The sequence below is a fragment of the Antechinus flavipes genome, chromosome 3 (genome assembly GCF_016432865.1).
Source record: "Antechinus flavipes isolate AdamAnt ecotype Samford, QLD, Australia chromosome 3, AdamAnt_v2, whole genome shotgun sequence".
NCBI classification, from domain to species: domain Eukaryota; kingdom Metazoa; phylum Chordata; class Mammalia; order Dasyuromorphia; family Dasyuridae; genus Antechinus; species Antechinus flavipes.
Genome location: NC_067400.1, coordinates 152,847,567 through 152,875,527, shown reverse-complemented (window position 1 = coordinate 152,875,527; position 27,961 = coordinate 152,847,567). Strand labels below are relative to the sequence as shown.

The 27,961-nt window shown below is 34.6% G+C and overlaps 1 protein-coding gene across 1 annotated transcript in view; it reads right to left on the bottom strand.

The window, feature by feature from the left end:
- Positions 1-27,961, bottom strand: part of UBAC2 (UBA domain containing 2) — a 266,711-nt gene that overhangs the window by 55,274 nt on the left and 183,476 nt on the right. The window contains exon 7 of the mRNA XM_051984064.1: positions 6,270-6,515. Coding sequence (XP_051840024.1) covers positions 6,270-6,515 — 246 coding nt within the window. The remainder of the gene's footprint in view (positions 1-6,269; positions 6,516-27,961) is intronic.

Here is a 27,961-nt window from a genome sequence, read left to right as displayed (position 1 = left end):
TAATAAGCGTTTGAGGCTGGATTTGAACTTGGGTCTTCCTGATTCCAGACCCATATACATTGCCAGTATATGATGCTGGCTTTATTTAGGGGCTATGATTATTAAGTTTTTGGTGGAATTTCTTTGTCTTTATCATCTTCCACCAATGTTAATCCATAAGCTGCAATTATCTTCATGATTGTCTTTTTGCTTATGTCCATCATGAAATGATAATTGACTTTTACCATAATATGAAACCAAGTACAATTCTTTTATTTGTCTTTATGAGGATAATACAATGCACTGTTTTTCCATTTAATTTAACTTCTTTATAAGTTCTCATTAATAACAAGAATAACAAATTAATTTTATTCAGCTGTTCTAGTAACATGTCAAGAATCTTATAGTTGGAATAACAACCTTTAATATTTATGGATCTTCTAAAGTCCTATAATTTTTAGCAGCCTTTGACTCCTTTCTTATCACTCCATCATCATCAGTGTAGGAACAGAAAGAGCTCAGACAGAACTGAGGGTCATTTTGTATTTTTTAATCATCCTGGTTACCCATGTTTTAAACTCATTGCAAAAATTTCTCATTTTATACTAATTCTCTAAAAAAAAATTAATCTCTATGTGATTTATATATGCTATTAATTAAAATCTGATTATTAAGCCCAACATTTCTATATAAATGACAATTTACTGTAAAAAGGTTATTAAATCAGTTATACCAGATATCTCATGATTTAGAAGCAGTCCAAGATAAACTAGAAGAACAGATAAGTTCTAGTAGGTCCTACTAAACTGGAAAATTATCAAGTATAAACTCAGTGAATAGACTTTCAGTCTGCTATCTGATGACTAGCCTAGGTAAATTTAAAGAAGTTAGCCATTATGAGTGAAACAAGGTTGCCCACTCTCACCATTACTATTCAATATTGTTATTAGAAATGTTAGCTTTGGCAATAAGAGTCAAGAAAGAGAGTAAAGGAATTAGAGTAGGTAATGAAGAAACCAAATTATCACTCTTTGCTGATGATATGATGGTATACGTAGAGAACCCCAGAGATTCTACTAAAAAGCTATTAGAAATAATCCACAACTTTAGCAAAGTTGCAGGATGCAAAACAAACCCACATGAGTCATCAGCATTCTTATATATCACTAACAAAATCCAATAGTTAGAGTTACAAAAAGAAATTCCCATTTAAAGTAACTACCGATAGTATAAAATATTTAGAAATCTATCTGCCAAGGGAAAATCAGGAACTATATGAGCAAAACCACAAAACACTTTCCACACAAATAGTCAGATCTAACCAATTGGAAAAATATTAAATGCTCTTAGATAAGGTGAGCAAATATAATAAAGATGACTACACTATCTAAACTAATCTATTTATTTAGTGCTATACCAATCAGACTCCCAAAAAACTATTTTAATGACCTAGAAAAAATAACAACAAAGTTCATATGGAAAAATAAAAGGTCAAGAATTTCAAGGAAACTAATGGAAAAAAAAATCAAATGAAGGTGGCCTAGCTGTACCAGAGCTAAAACTATATTATAAAGCAGCAGTCACCAAAACCATTTGGTATTGGCTAAGAAATAGATTAGTTGATCAGTGGAAAAGGGTAGGTCCAAAGGACAAAACAGTCAATAACTTTAGTAATCTAGTGTTTGACAAACCCAAAGACCCCAGCTTTTGGGATAAGAACTCACTGTTTGACAAAAACTACTGGGAAAATTGGAAATTAGTATGGCAAAAATTAGGCATGGACCCACACTTAACATCGTACACCAAGATAAGGTCAAAATGGGTTCATGACCTAGGCATAAAGAATGAGATTATAAATTAATTAAAGAAACACAAGACAGTTTACCTCTCAGACCTGGGGAAGAGGAAGGAATTTATGACTAAAGAAGAACTAGAGATCATTACTGATCACAAAATAGAAAATTTTGATTATATCAAATTGAAAAGTTTTTGTACAAACAAAACAAATGCAGACAAAATTAGAAGGGAAGCAATAAACTGGGAAAATATTTTTACAGTCAAAGGTTCTGATAAAGGCCTCATTTCCAAAATATATAGAGAATTGGCTCTAATTTATAAGAAATCAAGCCATTCTCCAATTGATAAATGGTCAAAGGGTATGAACAAGAAATTGAAACTATTTCTAGCCATATGAAAAGATGCTCCAAATCATTATTAATCAGAGAAATGCAAATTAAGACAACTCTGAGATATCACTACACACTTGTCAGATTGGCTAGAATGACAGGGAAAGATAATGTGGAATGTTGGAGGGGATGTGGGAAAACAGGGACACTGATACATTGTTGGTGGAATTGTGAACACATCCAGCCATTCTGGAGAGCAATTTGGAACTAGGGTCAAAAAGTTATCAAACTGTGCATACCCTTTGATCCAGCAGTGTTACTACTGAGCTTATATCCCAAAGAGATACTAAAGAAGGGAAAGGGACCTGTATGTGACAAAATGTTTGCGGCAGCCCTGTTTGTAGTGGCCAGAAACTGGAAACTGAATGGATGTCCATCAATTGGAGAATGGGTGAGTAAATTGTGGTATATGAACGTTATGGAATATTATTGTTCTGTAAAAAATGACCAACAGGATAATTTCAGAAAGGCCTGGAGAGACTTACATGAACTGATGCTGAGTGAAATGAGCAGGACCAGGAGGTCATTATAAACTTCAACAACAATACTATATGATGATCAATTCTGATGGACATGACTCTCTTCAACAAAGAGATGAACCAAATCAGTTCCAATAGAGCAGTAATGAACTGAATCAGCTACACCGAGTGAAAGAACTCTGGGAGATGACTATGAACCACTACATAGAATTCCCAATCCTTCTATTTTTGTCTGCCTGCATTTTTGATTTCCTTTACAGGTTAATTGTACACTATTTCAAAGTCCAATTCTTTTTGTACAGCAATTTTGCTATATGGACTGTATGGACATGTATATATATGGTATTTAACTTATGTTTTAACATGTTTAATATGTATTGGTCAACCTGCCATCTGGGGGAGAGGAGAGGGGAAAGGAAGAGAACAATTGGAACAAAGGGTTTTGCAATTGTCAATGCTGAAAATTACCCATGCATATATCTTGTAAATAAAAAATATATAATAATAATAATAAAAAGAAATTGGCGATTATGTGATGACTATTTTTGGATTAAAAAAATTAATTTAATATCCTCCTAAAACGGGAATATATAGAGTAGTGAAATCTTAGCTCTTCTAAAGCATTTGAAGAAAAATCCCATGATTAGAGTTGTTTACTTTCCTCATAGTAAGTTAAAAGTTTTACTAATGCTTTGACTTGCTTCTTTAAATTGAGGGATGATAAAACCAAAAAAACATTATTTTTACGATTTAAAGATATGAATTTCTATGACAGTAGATTAAGTCTAAATTGATCCAGTTCAGTCACATCCTCAATAAGAATAATTGATTATAATGAAATCTTGTGTGAACAATGTTTTAAATAATTTATATATCCCTGGTTGTGGGAAACCTTTCCACCTTTTGATCGAGAATAAGTCAGGCCAATAAGAAAAGAACAGCTAGCCAGGACCAAGGCAGATGAAACCCAACCTCCCCCAAATGAAGCTCCAAAAGGAGTTTTCAGCATGAGAATCTCCTTTTACCTCACTCCTTGTCTCTTTTTTCTAATCTCTCCCTACTCTCCTAATAAAGTTTTTGTCTAAATCATTTTCTGTGGGAAAACAGTCCATTTCAATTTGGCATGCCTGTCAGCCCAGCCGAACACAAGCTCCTTTAAAGGCAGGGATTGTTGTGGATCCTCACAGTCTCCTTGGCACTTAAGATTAGTACAGTCCAGGTGAGAGGCAATGACAGAAGGACATAAGTAAGCTATAGTGTTCAGAGAAGGGCAAACAACAGGGGATATCCTTGAGTCCATATCACATGAGGATCAGTTAAAGGAACTTGTCCTATTTATTCCAAAGAAGAAGAAATTCAGCCAGGACAAGACAGCTCCCATCAAGTACTTGGAAAGTTGTCATACTGATAATAAATTCATTTTGTTCTGCTTGGCCTCGAAGGGAAGAATAAGGAATAACAGGTAGAACTTTCAGAGAGGACAAATGAAAAGAAAGCATTCTTAAGAGTCCCCTCATTGGAGAATTTTAAGCAAGTTACAAAACATTTAAGTGAAATTCAATGGAAATTCTTTTTATGAGAATGAGTTGAATCAGATGGCTTTGGGACTCTCAAATCTGAAGCTATGATTTTGTAAACAAGCATTTGATAAATTTATTTTACTTGTTAGTCCATTGGCTATTCAGTTCTCAGAGGTTCTTCTCTATATTTTGAGGAGATATCATCTAAAATTGTGAAAAAACAGTTACCTTACATTAGTGAGGTAACCTTAGGCATAAATATCCAGAGACACAATCCTAGATAAATGTCCTACCCCAGGCGCTTCTATTATTATTAAATGAGACATACACTTGCTAAAAGTTTTTGTTATGGAGGCTATCCAGTTATATTCCCTAAAGATGATCCTCTAAATATTTCTATATGAAGGTGGCACTGTGCTCATGCAGTTCATTTAGGATGCTCTGCATAGTCACTCAGCAGAGTCCAGCCTGGCTATCTATACATGAAAATCAAAGCAAACAAACAATATCTATTGTTTAGATTATGACGTGCAGATAGATAGAAAATCTAGAGATTTGAATAGCTCTGGTAAAAAAAGCTCTGCTAGGGAAATGGCATAAAGAATATTATCAGATATTCTGTACTGCTACAGAAGGAGTTGAGCTGGTTATGTCAGAAGAGTGGGAGAAAAAAAAAAAAGGACATCTTGTGTGTTCTCCCCGTAATGAGATCGAAAGAAAACCTTTCAGATTATTGTGTAGGTCCCCAAAGGAGAACCTGGGTAAGAAATAAATGAGTAAGATTTTTACAGGATAAGAATATATAGTATACACAACAGTGGAGAGAATACCAACCCCTATTCTGGTCTCACAAAATAAATATAAATCTTTAAAGTAACAAAATATATGCCACATTAATACTTAACACCATATGCATCAAGTATAAATGATTTCAGTTGATATTTTTTTCCTGATTTTTTTTATCGTATTTCTGATTCTTCATAGTTTTTCCCATCTGGTAGCTAAAATATGAATAATCAGCATATAGGTGAATTTCCATAGAAATTAAGGGACTACATAAAGCAAACACTGATTTCATATTCCCTAAGAAAGAATAACTCAATAATTTGTAGTCAAGCAGTATTGTCATAACTGAAAAATAATGTTTGTATTAATGTTAAAACACAATGAAAAAAAAATGAAAGTAATTTTATATCTGTCCCTTCCATGCCTCATCCCCAACAACAGTTTATGAAAATATAGGATATTCTTTCATATCATGACTCATCTAGATTTCTAAAGAAAAATCAGGTTGATGAGAAGAATTAACAAGGCTCACCAAAAATAAATACTGTAAAATCTCATTATTTCAGGAAACCAGAAAAGTTAGGGAGTGAAAAGGGCAAAGCACTTTTGGATTAATGTACTTGCATTATCCAGCATTTATTAACAACTAAAAAGGACCCAGTAATGTTGTTTGAAGTACAATATTAGTTTAATGACATTTTATATATTCTGCCTGACAACTAGTAATACGCATTACATTTCTGTAAGCACACTATCATAAGCAAGTGAACATTATAAATATTTTCTAAAGAGAAAATAATGAGATTAAGAAAAAGCTGGTATTTGGAGAACTCCTTATCAAGTTTCTCCTCTTGGTGTCTTCTTCTCAATCAAGGAAAATTAATAATGGTTACCTTTGTCTGTCAATGAGGGGTTACAAGCATGTTAACAGGAAGACACTGTGGCTTATATCTGATAGAAAGCCAGATAAGTAACACTTCTTGCTAACTAGGTTGGTGTTTCTCCAAGAAATTATGCTTGTCTGAAACAAATAGTATGCCATGTTATTTAAATAGTAATTACACACTCTCTCTCTGACTTTTTCTGTCTCTTTCTTTCTCCATCTCTTCTTCCCTTCCTTTCTCTTTCTCTCTATGTATATACATTTATATAAAATGTTTCTTTTTCTGAAAAAACTAGGGAAAACACACATTCTATCTGAAGATACAAAATCTGTATTACAGATTACATAGTGACCTGTGGACCACTTCCACATGGAAGATCAAAAATGAAAAGATGTTGCCAATTAATTAACTACTGGGTTTTAAAAAGCTAAGTACCTGCTGCTGTTGTTGTCGCCTCATGTGTGCAAACTGAGATAACATCAGCTGACGATCAAGCAGTTCCATTCTTTGCTGCCTCTGAATGTCTACTGTTGCTCCCATTCCAATTCTGACTTCATTGGTTGGTTCCGAAGAAGAGAAGATGGGTTCAAGTGTCCAGGAAAATAACTTTGCCATCCAGAGAGGTATGCAAAGAACCTGATGAACTTTTAACACACTATTGGTATAACACATACCAGCAATCTAAAAGAAAAAAATCCCAACAAAAATTTTAAAATGTAATGAAATTTACAAAAACACACAAATACAGTAATCTTTCAAATGTCTGAATATCAAATAAGACACAGGACTGAAAATGATATTCTTTCACATGAGAGTATTTCTTTTAAGACTTAAATGGGTCAACAACAAAGTCATTTTAAAATATAAACCATTATATATAAAGCTATACTAGTTTAGCTAACTTGAACTTTCTTTTGGGGAGGAAAGAGTGAGGCTGGTGATTTTGCAGAACCCTGCCTCACTTAAATCCAACTCAAAGTCAAGGCATTTTCTTGATGTCACAATTCTTATTTGAGAATGAATGACAAACAACAATTTGCTTTGAGAAAGTGACTGTTCAAAAAAAAAAATAAAAGAGAAAGTGACTGTTCTATTTACCCTCTCTATATTCCAGTTATTACTGCATTTTATAATAGGCACTTAATGTTTGATAAATGTATTAAAATATGTAGATAATGACTACCGAATGGATGAATATTTATTTTTATCAACAATAATAGCAGATCACTTTTATATAATACGTTAAAATTTGCAAAGATGTTTTATTTCATTTGATTTTCATAACAAACCTATGAGATAGATGCTATGACTATTTCCTTTTTACAAATGAGGAAATTTAGGCTCACAGATGACATGCTCTGAATCACAGAGTATCCCTAAGTAATATTTTTACTTTTTCCCATCAATTCCATGTAAAAATATTTTTAACATTCAGGTTCCTCAAAGTTCTGAACTCTAAATTCTGTCTTTTCCTCTCTCCCAGAGAAGGTAAACAATCTGATATAGGTTACATACACATGCAATCATGTAAAATATATTTCTGTCGTAAATCCCAGTTTTCAAGTATCTGAAGTAGGATCTGAATGAAAGTTGTCTGGACTCTACATCCTGTACTCTATTCATTCTACTATCCTGCCCTGAAGTATATGCTTGGGAATACAAACCAACAGAGCATCAAATTAATTCAGCAAAGCAAAGTAATTTATTGATTCTTAAGAGTAGTCTGGAGATGGAAAAAGGAAGTTCTCACTCTTCATTTTAAGTACTACATAGAAAAAAATATCAAAAAAATTTCTTTATTCCAAAATCTCACCAAATAAAAAATTTCTTACTATCAAAAGTACTTTCATATTCTATTGATCCTTAATTAATCCCCTTCGCAAATGACCAAACACAGACAAAAGTGTTGGTTCTTAGTCACTAGAGTGGAGCACATAACTGTTATGGCTACAGAGTAGAATGAGGACCCTCTTACTAGTTACAGGGCAGAAAAGAGCGATAATGCTCAGGTCCCTAGAAATATCTCTGAAAACATTGCACCTTTCATTCTGGAAATAGAGCCTTACTTTAACAAAGTGTTAAAGCCAAGTAATAGGCTGGGAAAATGAGCAGACAACATAAAAAGATTCTGACCACAGAAAGATACATTGTTGACAAGGAAGACCAAAACAGACTCAAGAAGATAACAAAGCTCTTCTGTCCAAAACCTCCAAAAAAAGAAAAAGAAAAAGAAAAAGAAATAAAGAATTGGTCCCAGGCCACAGAAAAGTTCAAAAAGCATTTTGAAAATCAAGTAAGATAGAAAGAAGAAAAATTGTGAAGAGAATTGAGAGTGGTACTAAAGAAATACAAAAAACTAATGAGAAGAATGCCTTAAAAAGGCAAAATTGGCCAAATGTGAAAGGAGGTACAAAAGTTTACTAAGGAAAATAATTCCTATGAGAAATCAAGAAACAATCAAACAAAACCAAAAGGATGAAAAAAAAAAAAAAAGAAGAAGAAAACAATGTGAAATATCTCATTTAAAAACAACCTAGAAAAATAGATTCGGGAGAGATAACTTAAAAATTATTGGACTATCTGAAAACCATATTAAAAACAAAAAACAAAACAAAAAAATGGAAAACTGTTCTGATATATAGGTAAAATAGAAGGTAAAGGCAAAGGGTAAAATAAAAAGTGAAAGAATCTATTGATTACCTCCTAAAAGAGATCCCAAGATGAAAATTCTTTGGAATATTATAGCCAAATTGCGGAACTCCAAGGTCAAGGAGAAACTGCTACAAGCATCCAGAAAGAAACAATTCAAGTACAGTGAAGTCACAGTTAGGATAACACAAGATTTAGGATCAGAGGACTTGGAATAGGATATTCCAAAGAGAAATGGAGTTAGGGTTACAACCAAGAAATCACCTACTTAGCAAAACCAAATATAATTCTTTAGGGTAAAAGGTGAACATTCAATGAAATAGAGGACTTTCAAGCATTCGTGATGAAAAAACCCACAGCAGAATAGAAAATCTGATTTTCAAATATAGGACACAGGAGAAGCATAAGAAGGTAATAAGAAAAAGGTTATCATAAGGGACTTAATAAGTTTTACTTGTTCATTATTAATCAGAAAAATGCAAATTGAGACAACTCTGAGATACCACTACACACCTGTCAGATTGGCTAGAATGACAGGGAAAGATAATGTGGAATGTTGGAGGGGATGTGGAAAAATAGGGACACTAATACATTGTTGGTGGAGTTGTGAATGCATCCAGCCATTCTGGAGAGCAATTTGGAACTATGCTCAAAAAGTTATCAAACTGTGCATATCCCTTGATCCAGCAGTATCTCTACTGGGTTTATATCCCAAAGAGATACTAAAGAAGGGAAAGGGACCTGTATGTGCCAAAATGCTTGTGGCAGCCCTGTTTGTAGTGGCTAGAAGCTGGAAACTGAGTGGATGCCCATCAATTGGAGAATGGCTGGGTAAATTGTGGTATATGAATGTTATGGAATATTATTGTTCTGTAAGAAATGACCAGCAGGATGAATACAGAGAGGCTTGGAGAGACTTACATGAACTGATGTTAAGTGAAACGAGCAGAACCAGGAGATCATTATATACCTCAACAACGATATTGTATGAGGATGTATTCTGATGGAAGTGGATTTCTTTGACAAAGAGAAAATCTAACTCAGTTTCAATTGATCAATGATGGACAGAAACAGCTATACCCAAAGAAAGAACACTGGGAAATGAATGTAAACTGCTTGCATTTTTGTTTTTCTTCCTGGATTATTTTTACCTTCTGAATCCAATTCTTCCTGTGCAACAAGAAAACTGTTCGGTTCTGCACACATATATTGTATCTAGGATACAATACTGAGATATATTTAACATGTATAGGACTGCTTGCCATCTGGGGGAGGGGGTGGAAGGAGGGAGGGGAAAAGTTGGAACAGAAGTGAGTGCAAGGGATAAAGTTATAAAAAATTACCCAAGCATGGGTTCTGTCAATAAAAAGTTATAACTACTAAAAAAAAAAAATTAATTAATTAATAAAAAAGTTTTGCTTGTTTACAGTCCTACATGGAAGGATGATATTTATAACTCATAAAACTTTCTCATTATCACCATAGTTAGGAGTATATATATAACTCATAAAACTTTCTCATTATCATTATAATTAGAAGGAGTATATATATAGAGAGGAAACAAGTGTGAGTCGATATAAAGGGATAATATAAAAAAATAAAATTAAGGGGTGTGAGAGGAACATACTGAGACAAAGATAAAGGGAGAGTTGGAAAGTTGTAAATTATTTGCCTTTTATAAAAGAGGCAAGAAAAAGCTTTTATAATGGAGGGGAAAAGGGGAAATGAGTGAACCTTGTTCTCATCAGAATTGGCTCAAAAAAGAAAATGACATGCACACTCAATATGGATACAGAAATTTATCTTACTGCAAGAAAGTAGGAGTGAGGGGAATATGGGAATGGAGGAGATATAAGGTATATGGGGCGGTATTCGGTAGCAAAACACTTTGAGGAGGGTCTGGGTGAAAGGAAAGAGAGAATAGTATAAATGGGAGGGGATTTTGAAATAAGTTTCTCTGATAAGAAATTTCTCATCCTTTCTCAACTGTATAAGGAACTGAGTCAAATTTATAAAAATAAAAAAGGAGACTATTCCTTAATTGATAAATCATTAAAAAATATGAAGTATACCCAAAAGGGCTCAAAAAAATCATGTCTATCCTTTGATTTGAATTGTCAAGAATACTATTATTAGGTATGAATCCCAAAGAGATTTTTTAAAAAGAAAAGGACCTTTACATACAAAGTTATTTATAACAGTCCTCTTTTCAGGCCAAAAAACTAAAAATTGAGGGGATGTCCATCAATTGTGAAAAATAGCTGGTATGCAATTATGACGGAATATTATTGTTCTGTGGAAGATGAGGAATAGGATGCTCTCAGAAAAACCTGAAAAGCTCAAGCAAAGTGAAATGTACTATGTACAAAGTAATAGTGATGTTCTGGGATGATCAGGTATGAATGACTTTTGCCATTCAGCAATACAATGATTTAAGACCACTCTAAAGAGCTCATGATAAAAGATGTTGTATCCACACCTAGAAAAAGAACTGATTGTATGTGAATTTAGATTGAAGCATACTTTTAAAAAAAAACTTTATTTTTCTTGAGGACTTTAATGGTGGGGAAGACCTATGTTTTCTTTCACAATATAACTTTTATGGAAATGTTTAGCATAATTTCACATATACCTTCTTGAGGGAGTTTGAGAGTGGTATGAAAGGGAGAGAATCTGGAATTCAAAGTTTTAAAGACAAATATAAAAAAAAACTGTTACATGTAATTGGAGAAAATAAAATATTAAAATTTAAAATAAAGAACATTTTTATTATTTCTAAAGTCATTTTGGTTTTTGATCCTGTAGTCATATGCATACCATTTACTAACCTATGGCTCCTTTTAAGGATACAAATTATTTGGAATGCATAGCCTTACTCAATCTGGCTCTAATTTGCTTCTGTAGCCTTTTAATACATTACTCTCTATAATATATTCGATGTTATAACAAGCCTGTTGGTTTGTTGCCTACAATATCCCACATAGCTTAGTGCCCTGGCCAGAGTGCACTCCTCCTCTTCTTCACCTGGGAGAATTTTGCTAGGCTATGGGACTCTGCCGAGAGAGAGAGTACGGAGGCCACCTCAACCTTTGGTGCACAATAAGTTTTCTGCCACATAGCAGAAATGCCCTTGTTGCTCAAGGTGCAATGATTCATGACTATGGGAATGGGGATAATCCAAGGGTCACAGCTAGTGGCTTGTGAGCAGGGATGTCTTGACAAGGCCTCTAGCCTGTGAGTGACCTGCTATATTGCTGGATTGGCTCTCCTCCCATTGGCAGAGACCATACATACTCAAAGGCCACGAGCTGCTTCTCTGAATGGGGATTGGGGATTGCCTACTATTCATGCACTGATCATGCTTGCACAAATGTATATCAATAATAAACTGGCGCGCTTTTCACACTCTGTGAGTCTCCCTCCTCATTCATCTTGCCTCTGAGATCAAAGGGCTCATATGTTTTGAGCTCTTAAGATGGCCACCCATTTCCCCTTTTCCCCTCCATTATAAAATTCTTTCAAGATACTGTATTTTCTATGAGTCCTTGCCTGATGCCCCAAGCTGCCAGTATCTCCAGCCCCCATTATGTTATATTTACTTTGTGGGTGGAGTAAATCCAAGGAATAGGGAGGTGGGGTAGGAATCTTGCAACTGGTTGTATCACAAGGTTCTTAGCAGCAAGTTCTTAGAAAAGAATCTATTGGATCTATTAGAGAAAACAACAACTTTAGGAAAAATGTAGATTATTTGTCCTCATAAAGAAAAAATTCATAGTATTCTTCCTTATATTTAAAACTAATGCACATTAATAGAATCTCTAACCTCATCAATGTGGGTAGTTCTTCTAATAGAATAGATACATATCTCATCTACATCTGCTTGTTCATGACTTTTATCTTTCTTTTCCCATAAATCCTTCACAAAAGATGCCCCCCCAAACCTTCTCTTTAGAGCTTTTAATGTTATGTCATGTGGTCCTTGGGCTGTCTGCCTATTATCACTTGATCTCTATACATGACAAGCTCACCTCTTTTATAAACTATATGTATTGCGCATTACATATTCAAGCCTTCCTTCAGACACATACTGTCTAGGGGACCCAGGCAAGTCATTTAATCTCTGAGTGCCTTAGGGAGTTCTCAAAAACTATGAATTATAGGGTAGGTGCCCAATCACATAGGGAGAAGGAGATTAAGTGGAGTTTCTTATTACCAATGACAATAGATGTCCAATCTCTATCCTTACCTTTTATGCCATTTATGTCTAAGACATGACTAGTAAAATGCTACAGCCTGGTCTCTTTATTGACCTTTGGGTCACCCATGATTTTGATTTTTCAATGAATATGTTCTTTTTTGATTTACAGGTAGAGAATATCTTGGGAGAAAAGACTGGTGTAACGTAGGATCTTATGATCATTGAAAATGCTAAGCAATTTCTTGATTATAAACCACTTTTTTTTTTCTTTTTGCAGAGGCAATTGGGGTTAAATGACTTGCCCAGGGTCACACAGCCAGGAAATGTTAAGTGTCTGAAGCCACATTTGAACTTAGGTCCTCCTGACTTCAGAGCTGGTGCTTAATCTACTGTATTACCTAGCTGCCCTGAATATAAACCACTTTTATTTACCTCTTGTTATTCCTAGACTCAGTTCATGGTACATGGACTGGGCTTATTCAAGATATATGTGCTGATGGATTAAAATATCACCCATCTACTTAAGAGTCTTAATCTGCTTGCTTTCCTACCTGGATTGTTAGGGTGAACCTTTTTCGAGTGGTTATGGTTCTAATTAATAACTATTATAATGTTCTTGGGCTTGACACAATCAATTACAAATCATCAACTTGTAGAAGCATCATTTACAACGGAAGAGAGCTTCCACTGAGATTTTGCACAGAATAACAAATGTTTGACAAATATGTGTCTCTCTATTTCAGACTTTGCTTGATATGAATATTTGGAGATTTGCTGAAAAAACTTATTTCTATCAAGAATTCTTTATGATCTTAATATATACATTGGAGACTCCTGATAGAAGAGACAACATAGGACTATATTTGATCTACTGAGTTAAACATTTGTGATACAAGAACAGCTAGTGAGTATTTAGTTAGCAGTTTGGAGTTTGTAAAATTCTTTCTATATGTTATCTCATTTGATCCTCATAGCTATAGCCTTTTGAGGTAGATGCTAATGTTAACGAAAAAATGAAGGTGCAGAGAGGCTGTGATTTGCCAGTAGTCAACTAGTAAGTTTTTGAGGGAGAATACAAGCTCAAGTCGAACATTCTGTGCCTTTTGGTATGATTTCTACCAGGAGTAGCTAGTTACTTGTTAATAATCATAACAAAGTCTTAGAAAATAACTAATTTATATTTTACTTAGGGTTTTACAAAGTCCTGCATTTATTGCTAGGTCTCTCCTGATTATTTCAAGTAATGAATCCTGTGAAGTGTTCTCATTATTCTAATTCAACTCATTGGAAATTAAAATGTAAAAATATGGTAATTTATTCCAATCAAATAGAACTATGCAATGGAAAAAAGCTCTAAATAAGATTTAATCTATTAGTAAATAATATGAAGCAAAAGATAAGAAAAAGTTACTTCTGATTCAGGTTTATTACAAAGTTATAGTTATAGAAAACAAAATTTTAAAAAACAAAAAATACTTAATATGGCACCCAAAGATAAACTTACAGTGATGAAATGATTTAATTATTTTAAGCAGTATAGATTGAACTGTCTTCTCTTTCTTTAAATTCCCATGTAGATATGATAAAGGTACAGTTTTATCCACATCTTGGTGGATCTGCTTGCTTACATTCTCATACCAAGTGTAGGTGGATGAGCTGGGGCATTAACTAAAATCAGTAATATTTTAAATGTGATTAAATTGTCTTTGCAATATTTTTTAGTAAGTGGGCTAAAACAATTTGAAAACTAGTCTTTGAAAACAACTTTAGTCACCATATTTTCTTAATTGGTTACAAAAGAATTTGAAGTATTTGATAATTATAGCCTCTTAGAATGAGGATTTTGAAACCAATGAAGAAACAAAGATTTTAATTTAAAATTTCCTTCTGTATTTAGCCTCCAAATAAAAGCATTAGGCAATCTCTAGAAACATTAAATTCACTTTTGAGTTTTTTCTTCTAAGAAATGTAAATTCGGAAAGACTTTTCCCAGATTAATTTGGATGTTTCATCCAAATTAAAAATTTGTTGATCAGTGCATAAACCTGCTTCAATTATTTTATGTAAAACATCAGAATATTTAGTAATTCTCATCTGTAATGATTGCCTTTCCAGTAATATTAACATTATGCAATTGAACTCAATTTCTAAGGCAACTGAAGCAAACACCATTTGCAGTAAAAGTTTCTTCATTAGTATTATATATAATATATATAAATAAACTTTTATAATTTTTCACTAAATCAAATTTCATATTATTTGACAATAATTTTGACATAGATATAGGTAGTGCATAGATTATTGGACCTAGAATCAAGAAAACTCATCTTCCTGAGTTCAAATCCAGCCTTACCTTAGGCAAGTCACTTAACTCTGTTTGCCTCTGTTTTCTCTTCTATAAAATGATCTGGAAATTACTACTCCAGTATCTTTGCCAAGAAAATCCGAAATGGGATCACAAAGTATCAGGCATGATTGAAATGGTCAAACAACAAAAAGCTGTTCAATGATCTGAATCTCATAATAATGTGAAGCAAAATGTTGAAATTATAATAAAAAATACATGGGCTTAAATTTATGAGTAATTTATTAGTTGTATGACCCTGAAAGTTTCAGTTATTTCATCTTAAGAAAGGAATAATAGCACCTACCTCACAGTGTTACTGTGAGAATCAAATGACAATGTATTTTGCAAACTTTCAAGTGTTATATAAATGTCAGATGTTATTGTCATTATGCAAAAGAAAGGATTTCTAAAGAAGCTTAATACCATATCTTTCTGATAGAAAAACAAAAAATTTGCTACCCCCCACTGAAATGCAGTCTGTATGTACTTTTATTAAATACAGTTTGTTAATGCCATTCTCCATAAAATAACAGAGGGAGACTTATGAAATCTCATCCTGTATACCTCAACATGATCCTTTTACCAAAATCCATCAATCATTTTCTGTCTTATCATAACTTTGCTCAATATATTACCAGACAGGCTTTCTCTTTCAACCAGTGATATGGAAATAAGCAGCTGAGAGGAAAATGGAAGAGGAGATGAAATGATAAAACAGGGAACACTAAGGAAACTTCTGATGACAATGATAACAACTTTCTAGTTGCTGTTATCATCAGTAAGAAGAGAAAGCAGTGCCCCTTTGTAAGGTGACAGATGTGTGAATATAGAATGGGGGAGATTAGAAGAGGAAAAAAGGGAATAAAGATGTTTCCTATTAAAAAGTTCCAAATTTGAACTAATGAACTGTCAACAACATACTTTGCTAGGTAAGTTTTAGAATAGGGGAATATTGTATAGAAGAGGAAGTGTTATTTTCAGCTTCCTTGAGGACAGGAAAATAGCCATGCCATTTGAACATCATCAGGAGATACTATCAGGTTACTATTTTTCTATCAACTAAAATACTACAAACTTCCAGAGCAACTTAATTTTAAAAATTAAAATTAGCTTATATAATAATAGTTACTGAGAGGTTAAATTTAAGGCATCTTTAACCCCCCTGATAATGCAATTGGAGCGGGAGATAAATGAAGTAATCTCTGAATACTCAACTCAGTCACAAAGTCAAAAAAATTTAATCATCTATTATTACTTCTTAACTCTGACTCAAGTTACCTGACTTTCATTTGCCATAAAATAGAGATAAGGGCTGGACCTGTGATTTCACAATTTTAGAATAGTCCCCAGTCAAGGAAACTCCTCCAGTCATCAGGGCCAGTCAAAACCATATCTGCAAATTAAAGTCTCAGAGGGTGGGGTTTCCTTGAGCAAGTTGATGCTAAGTGATTTGCTCAGGAGTGGTAGTTCAAATTAAAACTTCCCGACTTCAAGAGTGCTCTCTATCCATTAGGCCACACTGATCCAACTTAATTTTAATATGCAAACCTTAAATTTGATTATAGATTTTCTTAGCCCACAACAGATTAGAATCACCACAGCAAAAAGGAAATAAAGGAGACAGGCTAAGGCAGCTACAGTGGCAGGCACAGAAATATAGCTGACAGCAACAAATCTGGCTACTCTTTCTATTTAGAATGCTCTTTTTTCTCATCTCAGATCCTGCCAATCTGTCCAACTAAAATCGCATCTCCTCCATGAGTGTCACTTCCCTGAAATAATTCTATCTTCTTAACTCTATAAACTATGGTTATTTTTAGAATGATAAAGTATAGTAAGTTACTGAGCATTACTCCCTTTCCCCAAAACACAGTAGGGATATTCCAAAATGAATTAACATGTACTTAACTATTCAGAGTCATTATTGAAAATGTGAACAGGAAGGAGGGTGTTAAAGAAATGTATTGGAAAATTTAATTCTGAAAAGTAAGAAATGCAAAAGACCAAATAAGTAGGTGGTCTAACTGGACTCATTCAACTGATTTCAAAATGACTTTGAGATTAGTCAGTGATCGTTTCCTGTCTGCTCAAACATAATCAATTTTATGTCCGTGATGTTATCTGGTATATATCATGTTCAGCACTTCCTGACTTGTTCTATTACTGTTCTTTTATTAAATAAGATAGAGCAACCGAGACAGAGAGAAGTTCTGTGACTTTCCCGGAGAGAGTCACAAAGCCAGTAAATGTCAGAAGTAGGATTCAAAATCTGGTCTTCTTGACTCTGAATCCATATTTTCACCATTTTCATATCATAACCTCCATTATAATATTCAGGTGTGAGGCTTTCATGGAGCCTGCAAACTTTGGAGTTCCCCCTTTTCTCATTTCTCAACTGTATTTTCTAATACCTTTTTTGTTCACTTTCCCTATGATATATAAGTCTGCAGAGAATTTTTCTAGCCCTTTAACTTCTGTAACAGATAAATAAACAATTATTTTTACCATGGTCTTATGCTTCAAATGCTTATCATGAGTATTGTAATACAGGATGATATTTCTTAACATACTGGATGCAAAATAAGGTATAAATCAATAAATCTTATGTTGGCTTCTTCATGCAAAACCTGTGCCACCAAATTTTGGCATCTTAACCCTTTATGTCTTGGCAGGGCTACTAACACTGGTCCCCACTGCTGTTGCTGCTCAACTCTTAAAGTGCCTATTTCTCCTGTTCAGTATACGTCTCATAGACTCTGTGTGCCTGCCTTCCATTTCGGTCAGACATCTTTTATATCTTCTGAATTCTTTTACAAAAGTAAAGCTAATATTTGAATAATTAAATCAATAAATAATAAATTAATTTTTTTTCATCACTGGGCAACAATTTGTTTATGTTTGGAAATGAAGTAAAAATATTTATTAAACAAGAAACATTGTGTGATTCTCAACATCCTCTGCTTCCTTTTTTACTACTCTGATACTGTCAAGGGAAAAAAATAAGGGAGTTGTAGAGAACTAAAACCCATTTTATATTGTTCTTGGTTTCATGGTTTGCCAAGGGGTGGTAGGTGCAATCTCTTCTGGGGCTTATCATGTGGGCTTTTTGTTTTTTCCTAAAAGACAAAGAAGTCATTTTTGATACTTGATTGATCTAGGAGACTAGGGAACTACCTGTCTATACAGCTAGCTAATTATCTAAAATAAAATAATATGGGCCATGAAGAATTCAGAACTCTCATCCTTAGAAGATGACCAATTGCCATGTGAGTTAACACATCCTTCCACGCAGATATTTTTGTAAAAAGAGATGACATGTTTCCATCTACCTGAATCAATGTTATGGTGACTGGCTTTCCTATCACACTGTTAAACAAACTTCCTTTTTCTTAAATGTTAGAAGGTTCATGAATATCTCATTTCCTGCAAATCCCAAGTCTGAAACACCAGACAAGAACAATAACCAAGAATAATGGTGACAGCAGGAATGCACTGTAATGACCTCATGGTTGACCTTATGGCTGAAGTGAGTGAAGAGCGACACAGAGGAAACAGAAGTGAGATAATGAGATGGTCTGATGCATCAGCCTATCAGTCACTCTGTGGGCTTAACCCATGGCAGTCCTCTCAATGAGAACAAAAGCAAGGCAAAAACAGTACAAGAGGTTTATTGATGTAAAGAAACTCATTTGATTTGATAAAAGCAAAATATAATCTCAACAGCTACAAAAACAATCTCCTAAATGTAGCAAATCTTATAAGATTCCTTGAAAGCTTTAACAATAAAGGCAGGACACAGAATATTTGTATTGATTTAATTTCCAAGTACACGCATACACACACACACACACACACACACACACACACACACACACACACGAGCTTTTCTCTCTCTCTCTCTCTCTCAGCCAATCCCCAAAGATAAGTGGTCAGTTAAAAAATATGAATAAGTTCTCAAAAAAACAATTATATACTATACATGAAAGAACACTATAACCTACTAATTATGAGAGAAATGCAAATCAAAATAACTCTGAGGTCTAACCTCACCTCCAGCAATCATTTAATTAATCAACAAGCATTTTTTTATTATATGACTGCTATCTATCAGAGATACAAAGAAAGGTAAAAGCCCCCAAGGAGCTCACAATCTAACAAAGAAGACAACAAATAAATATGTGCAAACAAACTATATTCAATTTAAATAAGAAATAATGAAGAGTGGAAAGGCATGAGAATTGCAAGGGATTAGGAAAAGCTTCCTAAAGAAAAGATTTTAATTTGAGATTTATAGGACACCAAAAGGTAGAGAAAAGGACAGAGAGCATTTCAGGTATGAGGGATAGCTAGAGAAAATGCCTATAGCTTCACGAACACTCTGGAGGCCAGGATCACCACATTGAATTGTATGGGGGGCGGTGGGGGCGGTGGGTAGAGAAGTTAGATGTAAGAGAACTGGAAAGGTAAGAGGAAGAGCTACACTCAAAGGCTTGGAATGCCAAAGAGAGTATTTTTGTATTTGATTCTGGAGGTGACAGGGAGGTACTGAAGTGTACTGAGTAGAAGTATTTGTGTGGGGGGGGGAGGAAGGGGGCACAGAGGGAGGAGGCACAAGGAGAGAGGAGAGAAGGGAGAAGGAGGGGAATGGAGGGAGGAAAAGGGAGAGAGGGAGAGAGAGATGGGGGGAGGGAAAGGGAAAGAAAGGGAGCAGGGAGAGGGAGAAGACTAGACCTGCATTTTAGGAAAATCACTTTGGCAGCTGTATGGAAGATGTATTGAAATGGAGAGAAACTGAGGCAGGTAAACTCATCAGCAGGCTACTGGAATTATCCAGGCAGATGATGTGGGCCTGTACCTGAGTACTGACAGTGTCTGATTCCTGAAGGGGGCACATGGACTTTGGATATGATGAGGGTGGGGGAAGAAAGATAGAGAGGAGTCAAAGATGACTCCTATACTGGGAGTCTGAAATACTGCAGTAATAGGGAAGTTCTTTTTGAAAATAGTGAATTTAGGATAACTGTGGTACATCCAAATTGAAATGTCTGAAAGTCAATTGGAGAGGCAAGACTGGAAGTCCAGTGCAGGAATAGTAGCTAGGAGGATCATTTTCAAAGAGATAGTCATTAAATCCATGGGAATTTAGAAGATCACCAAGCAAAGTCATAGAGAGAGAGAAGAGAAGAGGGCCTAAGACAGGACCCCAAGACTTTAGAGTGTGATGGAAAGGAAGACCCAGCAAAGGAGAAGAACAGTGGTCAGATAAGGTCCCAAAACCATGGGAAAGTCCAAAGATCTAGGAAAATAGTGACTGGGCAATACCAAGGGCCACAGCCATAGCCACAAAGGAGTCGGGGAGAAGGAGGATTTAGAAAAGGTCACTGGATTGGCAACCAAGAGATGCCCAGTAACTATGGCGAGAATAGCTTGACAAGGCTGGCAGCTGGAGGTGAGAAGAGAGGGACAGGAAAGAAACTGGAGGCAATGACTGCAGACGGCCTCTTCAGGGAGCCTAACTGCAAAGGGCAGAAGAGACAGACGATGACAGGGACGGAAGGATCAAATTTAGGATTTTTCAGGATAGGGGAGACACGGGCATATTTATGGGCAGTAGGGAATGAGTTAGATGATAGGGAGAGACTGAAAGTAAATGATAAAGAATATGATGGAGGGGACAATCTCAAAGGAGACAGGATGGAACAGGCCTACTTAAGCAAATAGAAGAGCCTCTTTGGTGAGGAGAAAAGCTCACTTCACTGTGGAGAAAGGGGTGAAGAGGAGAAAATGGTAAAAGACATACTGGCAATATGAGATGGGAAAGAAGGAAAAAGAGGGAGCTCATTTTTTCTGTAAAAGATGAGGCAGGATTCTCAACTGAATGATGTTAAGGGGAGTTTAGGAGGCTTAATGAAGGATGAAAAGATTTGGAAAAGCAACTATGGACAGTGGTATAGTGAACTAATAAATCAGGCAAAGGATTGCCTAATAGCTCTAAGAGCCCAAATGAGTTTGTGTCACACAAATAAAAATAAAACTGGATCCACATTCGTAGTGACCTCAGTTCAAACAATTTAATGATTTTCTCCACTTCATTCAGCAATAGATGTATAAGAGTAAAGAGAGATGAATGGTGGTTATAATAAAGACTAAAAAAGATGGCAATTACAAGTGTGGAGGAATTATGAGTGGATAAATACACTCATGCATAACCTATAGAGTTATAAATCAGAACAACTCTTTTGAAAAGCTATTTGGCGCAATCTGGAATTATGCCCCAAAAGTTATCAAACTGTGCATACCCTTTGATCCAGCAGTGTTTCTACTGGGCTTATATCTCAAAGAGATACTAAAGAAGGGAAAGGGACCTGTATGTGACAAAATGTTTGTGGCAGCCCTGTTTGTAGTGGCTAGAAACTGGAAAATGAATGGATGCCCATCAATTGGAGAATGGCTGGGTAAATTGTGGTATATGAATGTTATGGAATATTATTGTTCTGTAAGGAATGACCAGCAGGATGTATACAGAGAGGACTGGCGAGACTTACATGAACTGATGCTGAGTGAAATGAGCAGAACCAGGAGATCATTATATACCCCAACAACGATACTGTATGAGGATGTATTCTGATGGAAGTGGATTTCTTTGACAAAGAGACCTAACTGAGTTTCAATTGATAAATGATGGACAGAAGCAGCTACACCCAAAGAAAGAACCAGTTCACATTCTGGGAAACGAATGTGAACTATCTGCGTTTTTGTTTTTTCTTCCCAGGTTATTTTTACCTTCTGAATCCAATTCTCCCTGTGCAACAAGAGAACTGTTCGGTTCTGCAAACATATATTGTATCTAGGATATACTGCAACATATCTAACATATATAGGACTGCTTGCCATCTAGGGGAGGAGATGGAGGGAGGGAGGGGAAAAATCGGAACAGAAACGAGTGCAAGGGATAATGTAAAGAAATTACCCTGGCATGGATTATGTCAATATAAAGTTATTATTAAATAAAATAAAATAAATATTAAAAAAAAAAAAAACACCAAGTGGATAGAGCACCATCCCTGAAGTCAGGAGGACCAGAGTTCAAAATCTGGAATCAGACACTTAACACTTTCCTGGCTGAATGACCCTGGGCAAGTCACTTAGCCCCAATTGCCTCTTAAAAAATATATATATATTTGTTACAGTGAAGGCAAAGCAAGAATAATTAAAACCTAACATTCTATCCATAAACTGAGATTGGCCTTCCCTTCCCCCAGGGTACACAATGTCTGTGTGGGAGAGTAGGCATAAATTTATAAATAAATAGTATAGAGGCACATGCATAGGGAGCACATGTGCCTTGGGTAAGTTACAAATTCATAATGCAGGTCTTGATGTATTTGGTTTCTTTCAGAAACAATCTGCACTCCAATTTACTGACAAATGGGGTTGCTCTTCTTTTGGTCGTCTCTATTCTCAAGTTGGATAAAGGTGTTTCCCTGCTGGTTAAGCAATGGAACCTTCCATCTGAAAACTATAGTGTTTTTCCAAATCCATCTTCCTGGCTGAGCTCTGATGGGTTTTTGCCTCTCAGGCAGTAAATTACAGCGCAGAAAAAAGACCAAAGCCCAGCAAAACTTTTCCTTCAAAGAGGCAATTGGCAGGGTAGGCTCAATAATCTTGTTGGGACCCAGATCTGAAGTCACTTCTTGAATCCAGATCTGAGATCTCTTCTTAGACTAATGGAAAAGTCTCACCTTGTGCCTCTGGAATATAATTTTACACAACTCTACTATCCTAGCAGGATCTCTTATGGGAAATGGCTCATCTCTATCCTTTGGGAAGAAAACAAAATCTACTTTTCTGTCAGCCCTGACACAAATAGGCAATTAATAGTCATCCCATAGTCATCAAATGTTCTAGGTACTAGGATTTTCTAGCTTTCCACTGTAAAATCTTCATATCAATCACATATAAATTAGAGTTTGAAAAAAAGGCACTTTGCTCACCTTCATTCTGGAAGAGTATTTGTTTTCTGTGGGATTACTTTTTCACTGTATCTTACAAAATTGTCCTTGTTTTTATATTTTTGTATTAATAAAACTGTCTAAATAATAAAAGGTTACCACTTTTTCATATCTCAATGGAAAAATAAATGTAAAAAGAAAACCTTTTTTCAGTGGAATCCATTAGTGAAATAAAAGCAACATGTCTCTATCAAAGTGCAATAAACACTAACTCTGCATTTAAAAAAAAAAGCTATTTGGCATCATGCAAATAAAGTGACGAAAATATGTACACTCTTTGATCCAGTTTCCATTACTAAGTTTATAACTTAAGGAGGCTATTGATGAAAAGAAAGTCTTCATACATTCTCAAATATTTTAATAATGCTTTTTGTGACAGCAAATAATTAGAAAGTAGATGTCACTAATTGAAGAATGTATGATGAAACACATTGTGGTACATGAATGAAGACAAGTATTAATGTACTGTAAAATGAGAAGCATGATGAATACAGAGAAGCATGGTTACATCTACATGAACTGATGCACAGTAAAGTAAGCAGAGCCAAGAGAAAAGTATGTATGACGACTACAACAGTATAAACAGAAAGAATCATTAAAAAGTTGCAAAATTATAAAGAATAATCATGGCTGGAAGAAGACATAGGAGAAAGATCCCTCTGCAGAAGTAGGAGGTGTGTAAGTATTTTACATTACTTATTTTCAGACTTTTTCGGTATACTCAATTTTACTCCTCTCTCTCTCTATCTCTTTTGTCTTAAAGAAAAAAAAATTGTTATATGAATTGGCTGTATGGGAATGAAATGGAAAAGGATGTTGTAAAAATTATAGTGATGTTAAAAAAAGACATTAAGAAAACACCTTTACAAACCACTGGACATTAGTACCTAGTGCGGCAGACAACAGGGACACACACACACACACACACACACACACACACACACACACACACACACACATTTGGAAAAAGTCTTTGCCATTATGATGAAGGATGCCATGACATAGTAATGCTGTAGTATAGTGTTTAAAGAGATGAAAATTATGAGATGTGATGAAATGTGGCTGAGAATCAAGAATTCTGAATTCTAATCCCAACAAGTAATAGGAATTTAGGCTGAAATAGAGTCAGATTATGAAGGGATTTTTCACAGTGGTTGGAGAGTAAAGAGGCTGGTGTAGACTGTTATTAAAAATTTACATTGTCTAGGTCACTAGTAATGAGAAATCTATAATATCACAGGAAATAAAAAGAGGGAAAATTTAAGAGAATGAATCAATAAATTACCAACAAGGTAAGATAAAGGTAAAAGGAAGAAACAAATATAACTCAGCTATTTTAAATATAGGTGACTGGGAAAATAGTGGTATGAGACAAAAATGAAAAAGTAAGGCAGAAAGGCAGATTAGAATAAAAAATATTATTAGTTGAGTTCTAATTTTGTAGAGTTTTAAGTGCTAGTTAGTAAATGTTCTCTTTGAGAATGAAGGATGAACAATAGCAAATGTATAGTAGTTGATTTGAAATGAAAAGTTTTGGGACTCAGGAAAACTCCATGGGAAAAGAATTATAAATTAGGAGGCAACTGCATAGAAGTGACATTTGAAGCTGTGGGAGTGAATGAAGTCAAGGGAAAGGTGCAGAGAGAAGAGCAAAGAGGGTTAGGGGAAAGCCATGGGGACCATTTTTGTTACAAGAAAAAGAAGAAGCTATTCAAGAGGTGGGAGGAAAACCAGTAAAGTCTGGCACTATGAAAGTCAAAGAAGGAGGCAGTATCAAGGAGAGTGAGGGCAGTCAATAATTTGAAACACTACAGAAAGGTTAATTAATAAAAGAATTGAGGAAATCATATTTAATATCCACAGAATAGGAAGATCTTCATTTGCAAACCATTTTGTAATCTGCCATACAAGTGGAGAAATGAATATTCAGGGGACCAGATCAAGAATTTAGATTTTTTGACGAGGAATATCAGTAATAGATACTAGATAGTAATAATGAGAAGAGAGTTTGAACTGGTCACCATAAGCTTTCTGGTTCAGGGCTAGAACTGGTCTCAGAATGCAGGTGAAGTAAGATGAAGAAATGAAAGGATGAAAGCAAAAGCAGATACAAATGGTAAGAGTTCAAAAAAGATATAGTATGTTGTATCTATAATTACCACAAAATAGAAATGGGAATGTAAACATATAGGAATCATGATAATTTTTAATATCCAACCATTATATCTAGACATAAGATAAACATTCAGATGTTTTTAGACCTTTTAGACCCTCTGAAACAACGGATCATGAAAAAATACTGATAAACCAACAAAAAGGCTAATTTTCTGGAAGGAAACAAAAATGAAATCTTGATTTCACAAAGTTAAAGGAGGCTTCAATTTGTGCTTCATTACTTTTTAGCATTCACATGAAATCACTAAGAAAAACCTAATCACATGAAAACCTAAGAAACTATGACTTGACAATGACATCTATTTCTGCACTTTGTTTTAGTAAGGCAGCCAATACTTAAGGTGTGAATACTATATGCTTGTACTTCATCTCATGGACAGTGATAAAGGGGATAAAAGACATAGTCAAACATTCAAGGAATTAAATATTTAAGGGCTGCAACAGGACAAACACAAATAAATATATGTGAGGGATGGAAACAAACTTAAACACAACCAAATATAGTAACACAATGTTGGCATAAAAATATATTTAATAAGTTTGCTGACTGATGTTGATGACTGTTAAGTATTTATGGGCAAGAGGTACTATTAGAATGAATGGAAAGATTGTAAAGGTAGGACATATCATTTTAGCTTAAGCTATCTCTTTCTTCAAAAGTCTGCTCTTAAACAGACTGTCACTATCACTTTGTAACATTTCTTTTGTTGCACATACATATTTATATAACCTTGTCCATATCCTTGTTGCATCTATTTACAAACTTTTAATTTCACAATTTTTTCTGAGTTTCTCTATTTCACGCCTTTCATTTAATTCTCAGTAACTTCAAAAATTATGCTAGTTACCCTTTAAACACACAGTACCCAATACATCGACATTTTAGCACTTTTCTGCTACCACTGAATTTGACCATTTCATTAAGTATTGGTGATGATGCTTTATCCAAAGGCTTCTTAAACTTTTTTTCATATGTGAACTCTTTTGGTCCAAGAAAATTAAGGAAGAGAGACATTAAGCAACCTATGTAATACTAAGGACATAACTTTATGCAATAAATATTTAATGAGAACTCAGATCTGTCATCGATGAGGTTTTCTTTTTTAGGCTAAAATAAAAAGGATTAATCATTTCAAAATACAGATAGACTGACATGTCTTTGATACAGAAACTGCCTATGAAAAACATCATTAATGTTAGGTGGTATAGTGCAGTGGCATCAAAATCAAATAGAAACAGTCTCCTAGGGGCTGCATATAGACTCAAGAAAACTGCATATTAACACTGTCCATGTTCTATTGCATTCATTTTGTTAAATATTTCCCATTTGTTACAATCTGTGTTCCTGTCTCATTCAAGAATGTTAGTTAAATATATGTTTACCACCTCTGCTATAATGGACAGAATGATGGAATTGAAGTCACGAAGAATTGAGTTCAAATCTTTCCTCAGATGTTTTTCAGTTATATTAACTTGATTTCCTCATCTGTAAAATGGTGATAATAATAATAATAATATTCCCAGGGTTGTTGAAAGGATAAAATAAAATTATATATGTAAAATACTTTACAAACCTTCAAGCAGCAGAAAAGTGCAAACTAATAATCTGGAATGAAGTGTTTAAATACCCAATTGTACAGGAATATATATCATCAGGTTCCCAGAATAAAAGAATCATTTGCAGTGCCAAGTTGAAAATTTTCATTTAATTAAGATATACTGGTAGTTTTGCTATGACCACGAGAGCAGCACATCACTGGTCTCCTTAGCTCACTGCCAAAGTGTACCTTCTTTTCATTCTTGTTCTGTGACCTGTTGAATTCCATTCTTTCAACTTTTCAGTGACCTAAATATTTGGCTCATGGTCTTCCCCAAATTTAGGACCAACTACTATTCATTCCTGAATTAGTCAATACAGCCAATAAATATTTATTAAGCACCTAATGTGCGCTAAGCACTGTGTTATGTGCTAGGGATATAAATAAGAAATACAGTCCTTGTTTCCAAGGAGCTTGCAGTCTAATGAGGGAAGAAAACACACCCCAAGAAGCAGAATAAAGTGACACCAGAGGGAACTTAACACTGGAAGTTGACATTCATAGAATCAAAAACGAAGCAGAATAGCTGGTGGGAAAGGAAGAAATGGATGGAAATTCTGAGTCCTCTATTAAAGGGAGGCTTTGGATGGTTTTTGCCTCTTATCAGAGACGCATTACACTTCATTTGATTATTCTGTTCCTACTCCTGAGTTGTTTAATATTTTAAAGAAAATCACAGAACTGGGCTAATTTCAAACACTACTGTAAGAGTGTATTGTTTTTGTTGTTTTTATTATAGTTTTTTATTTATAAGATATATTCATGGGTAATTTTTCAGCATTGACAACTGCAAAACCTTTTGTTCCAATTTTTCCCCTTCTTCCCCCCACTCCCTCCCCCAGATGGCAGGTAGACCAATACATGTTAAATATGTTAGAATATATGTTAAATACAACATATTTATACATATCATACAGTTATTTTGCTGCACAAGAAGAATCGGACTTTGAAATAGTGTATAATTAACCTGTGAAGAAAATCAAAAATGCAGGCGGACAAAAACAGAGGGATTGGAAATGCTATGTAGTGTAATACTAAGAGTGGACTAGTTTTTTTTTTTTTTTTTTTTAAGAGTGGACTGTTAAGAACACTTCTTGAAATCAATCAGAACCTAATATTGACTACTTCTTCGATTAATCACTGCATTT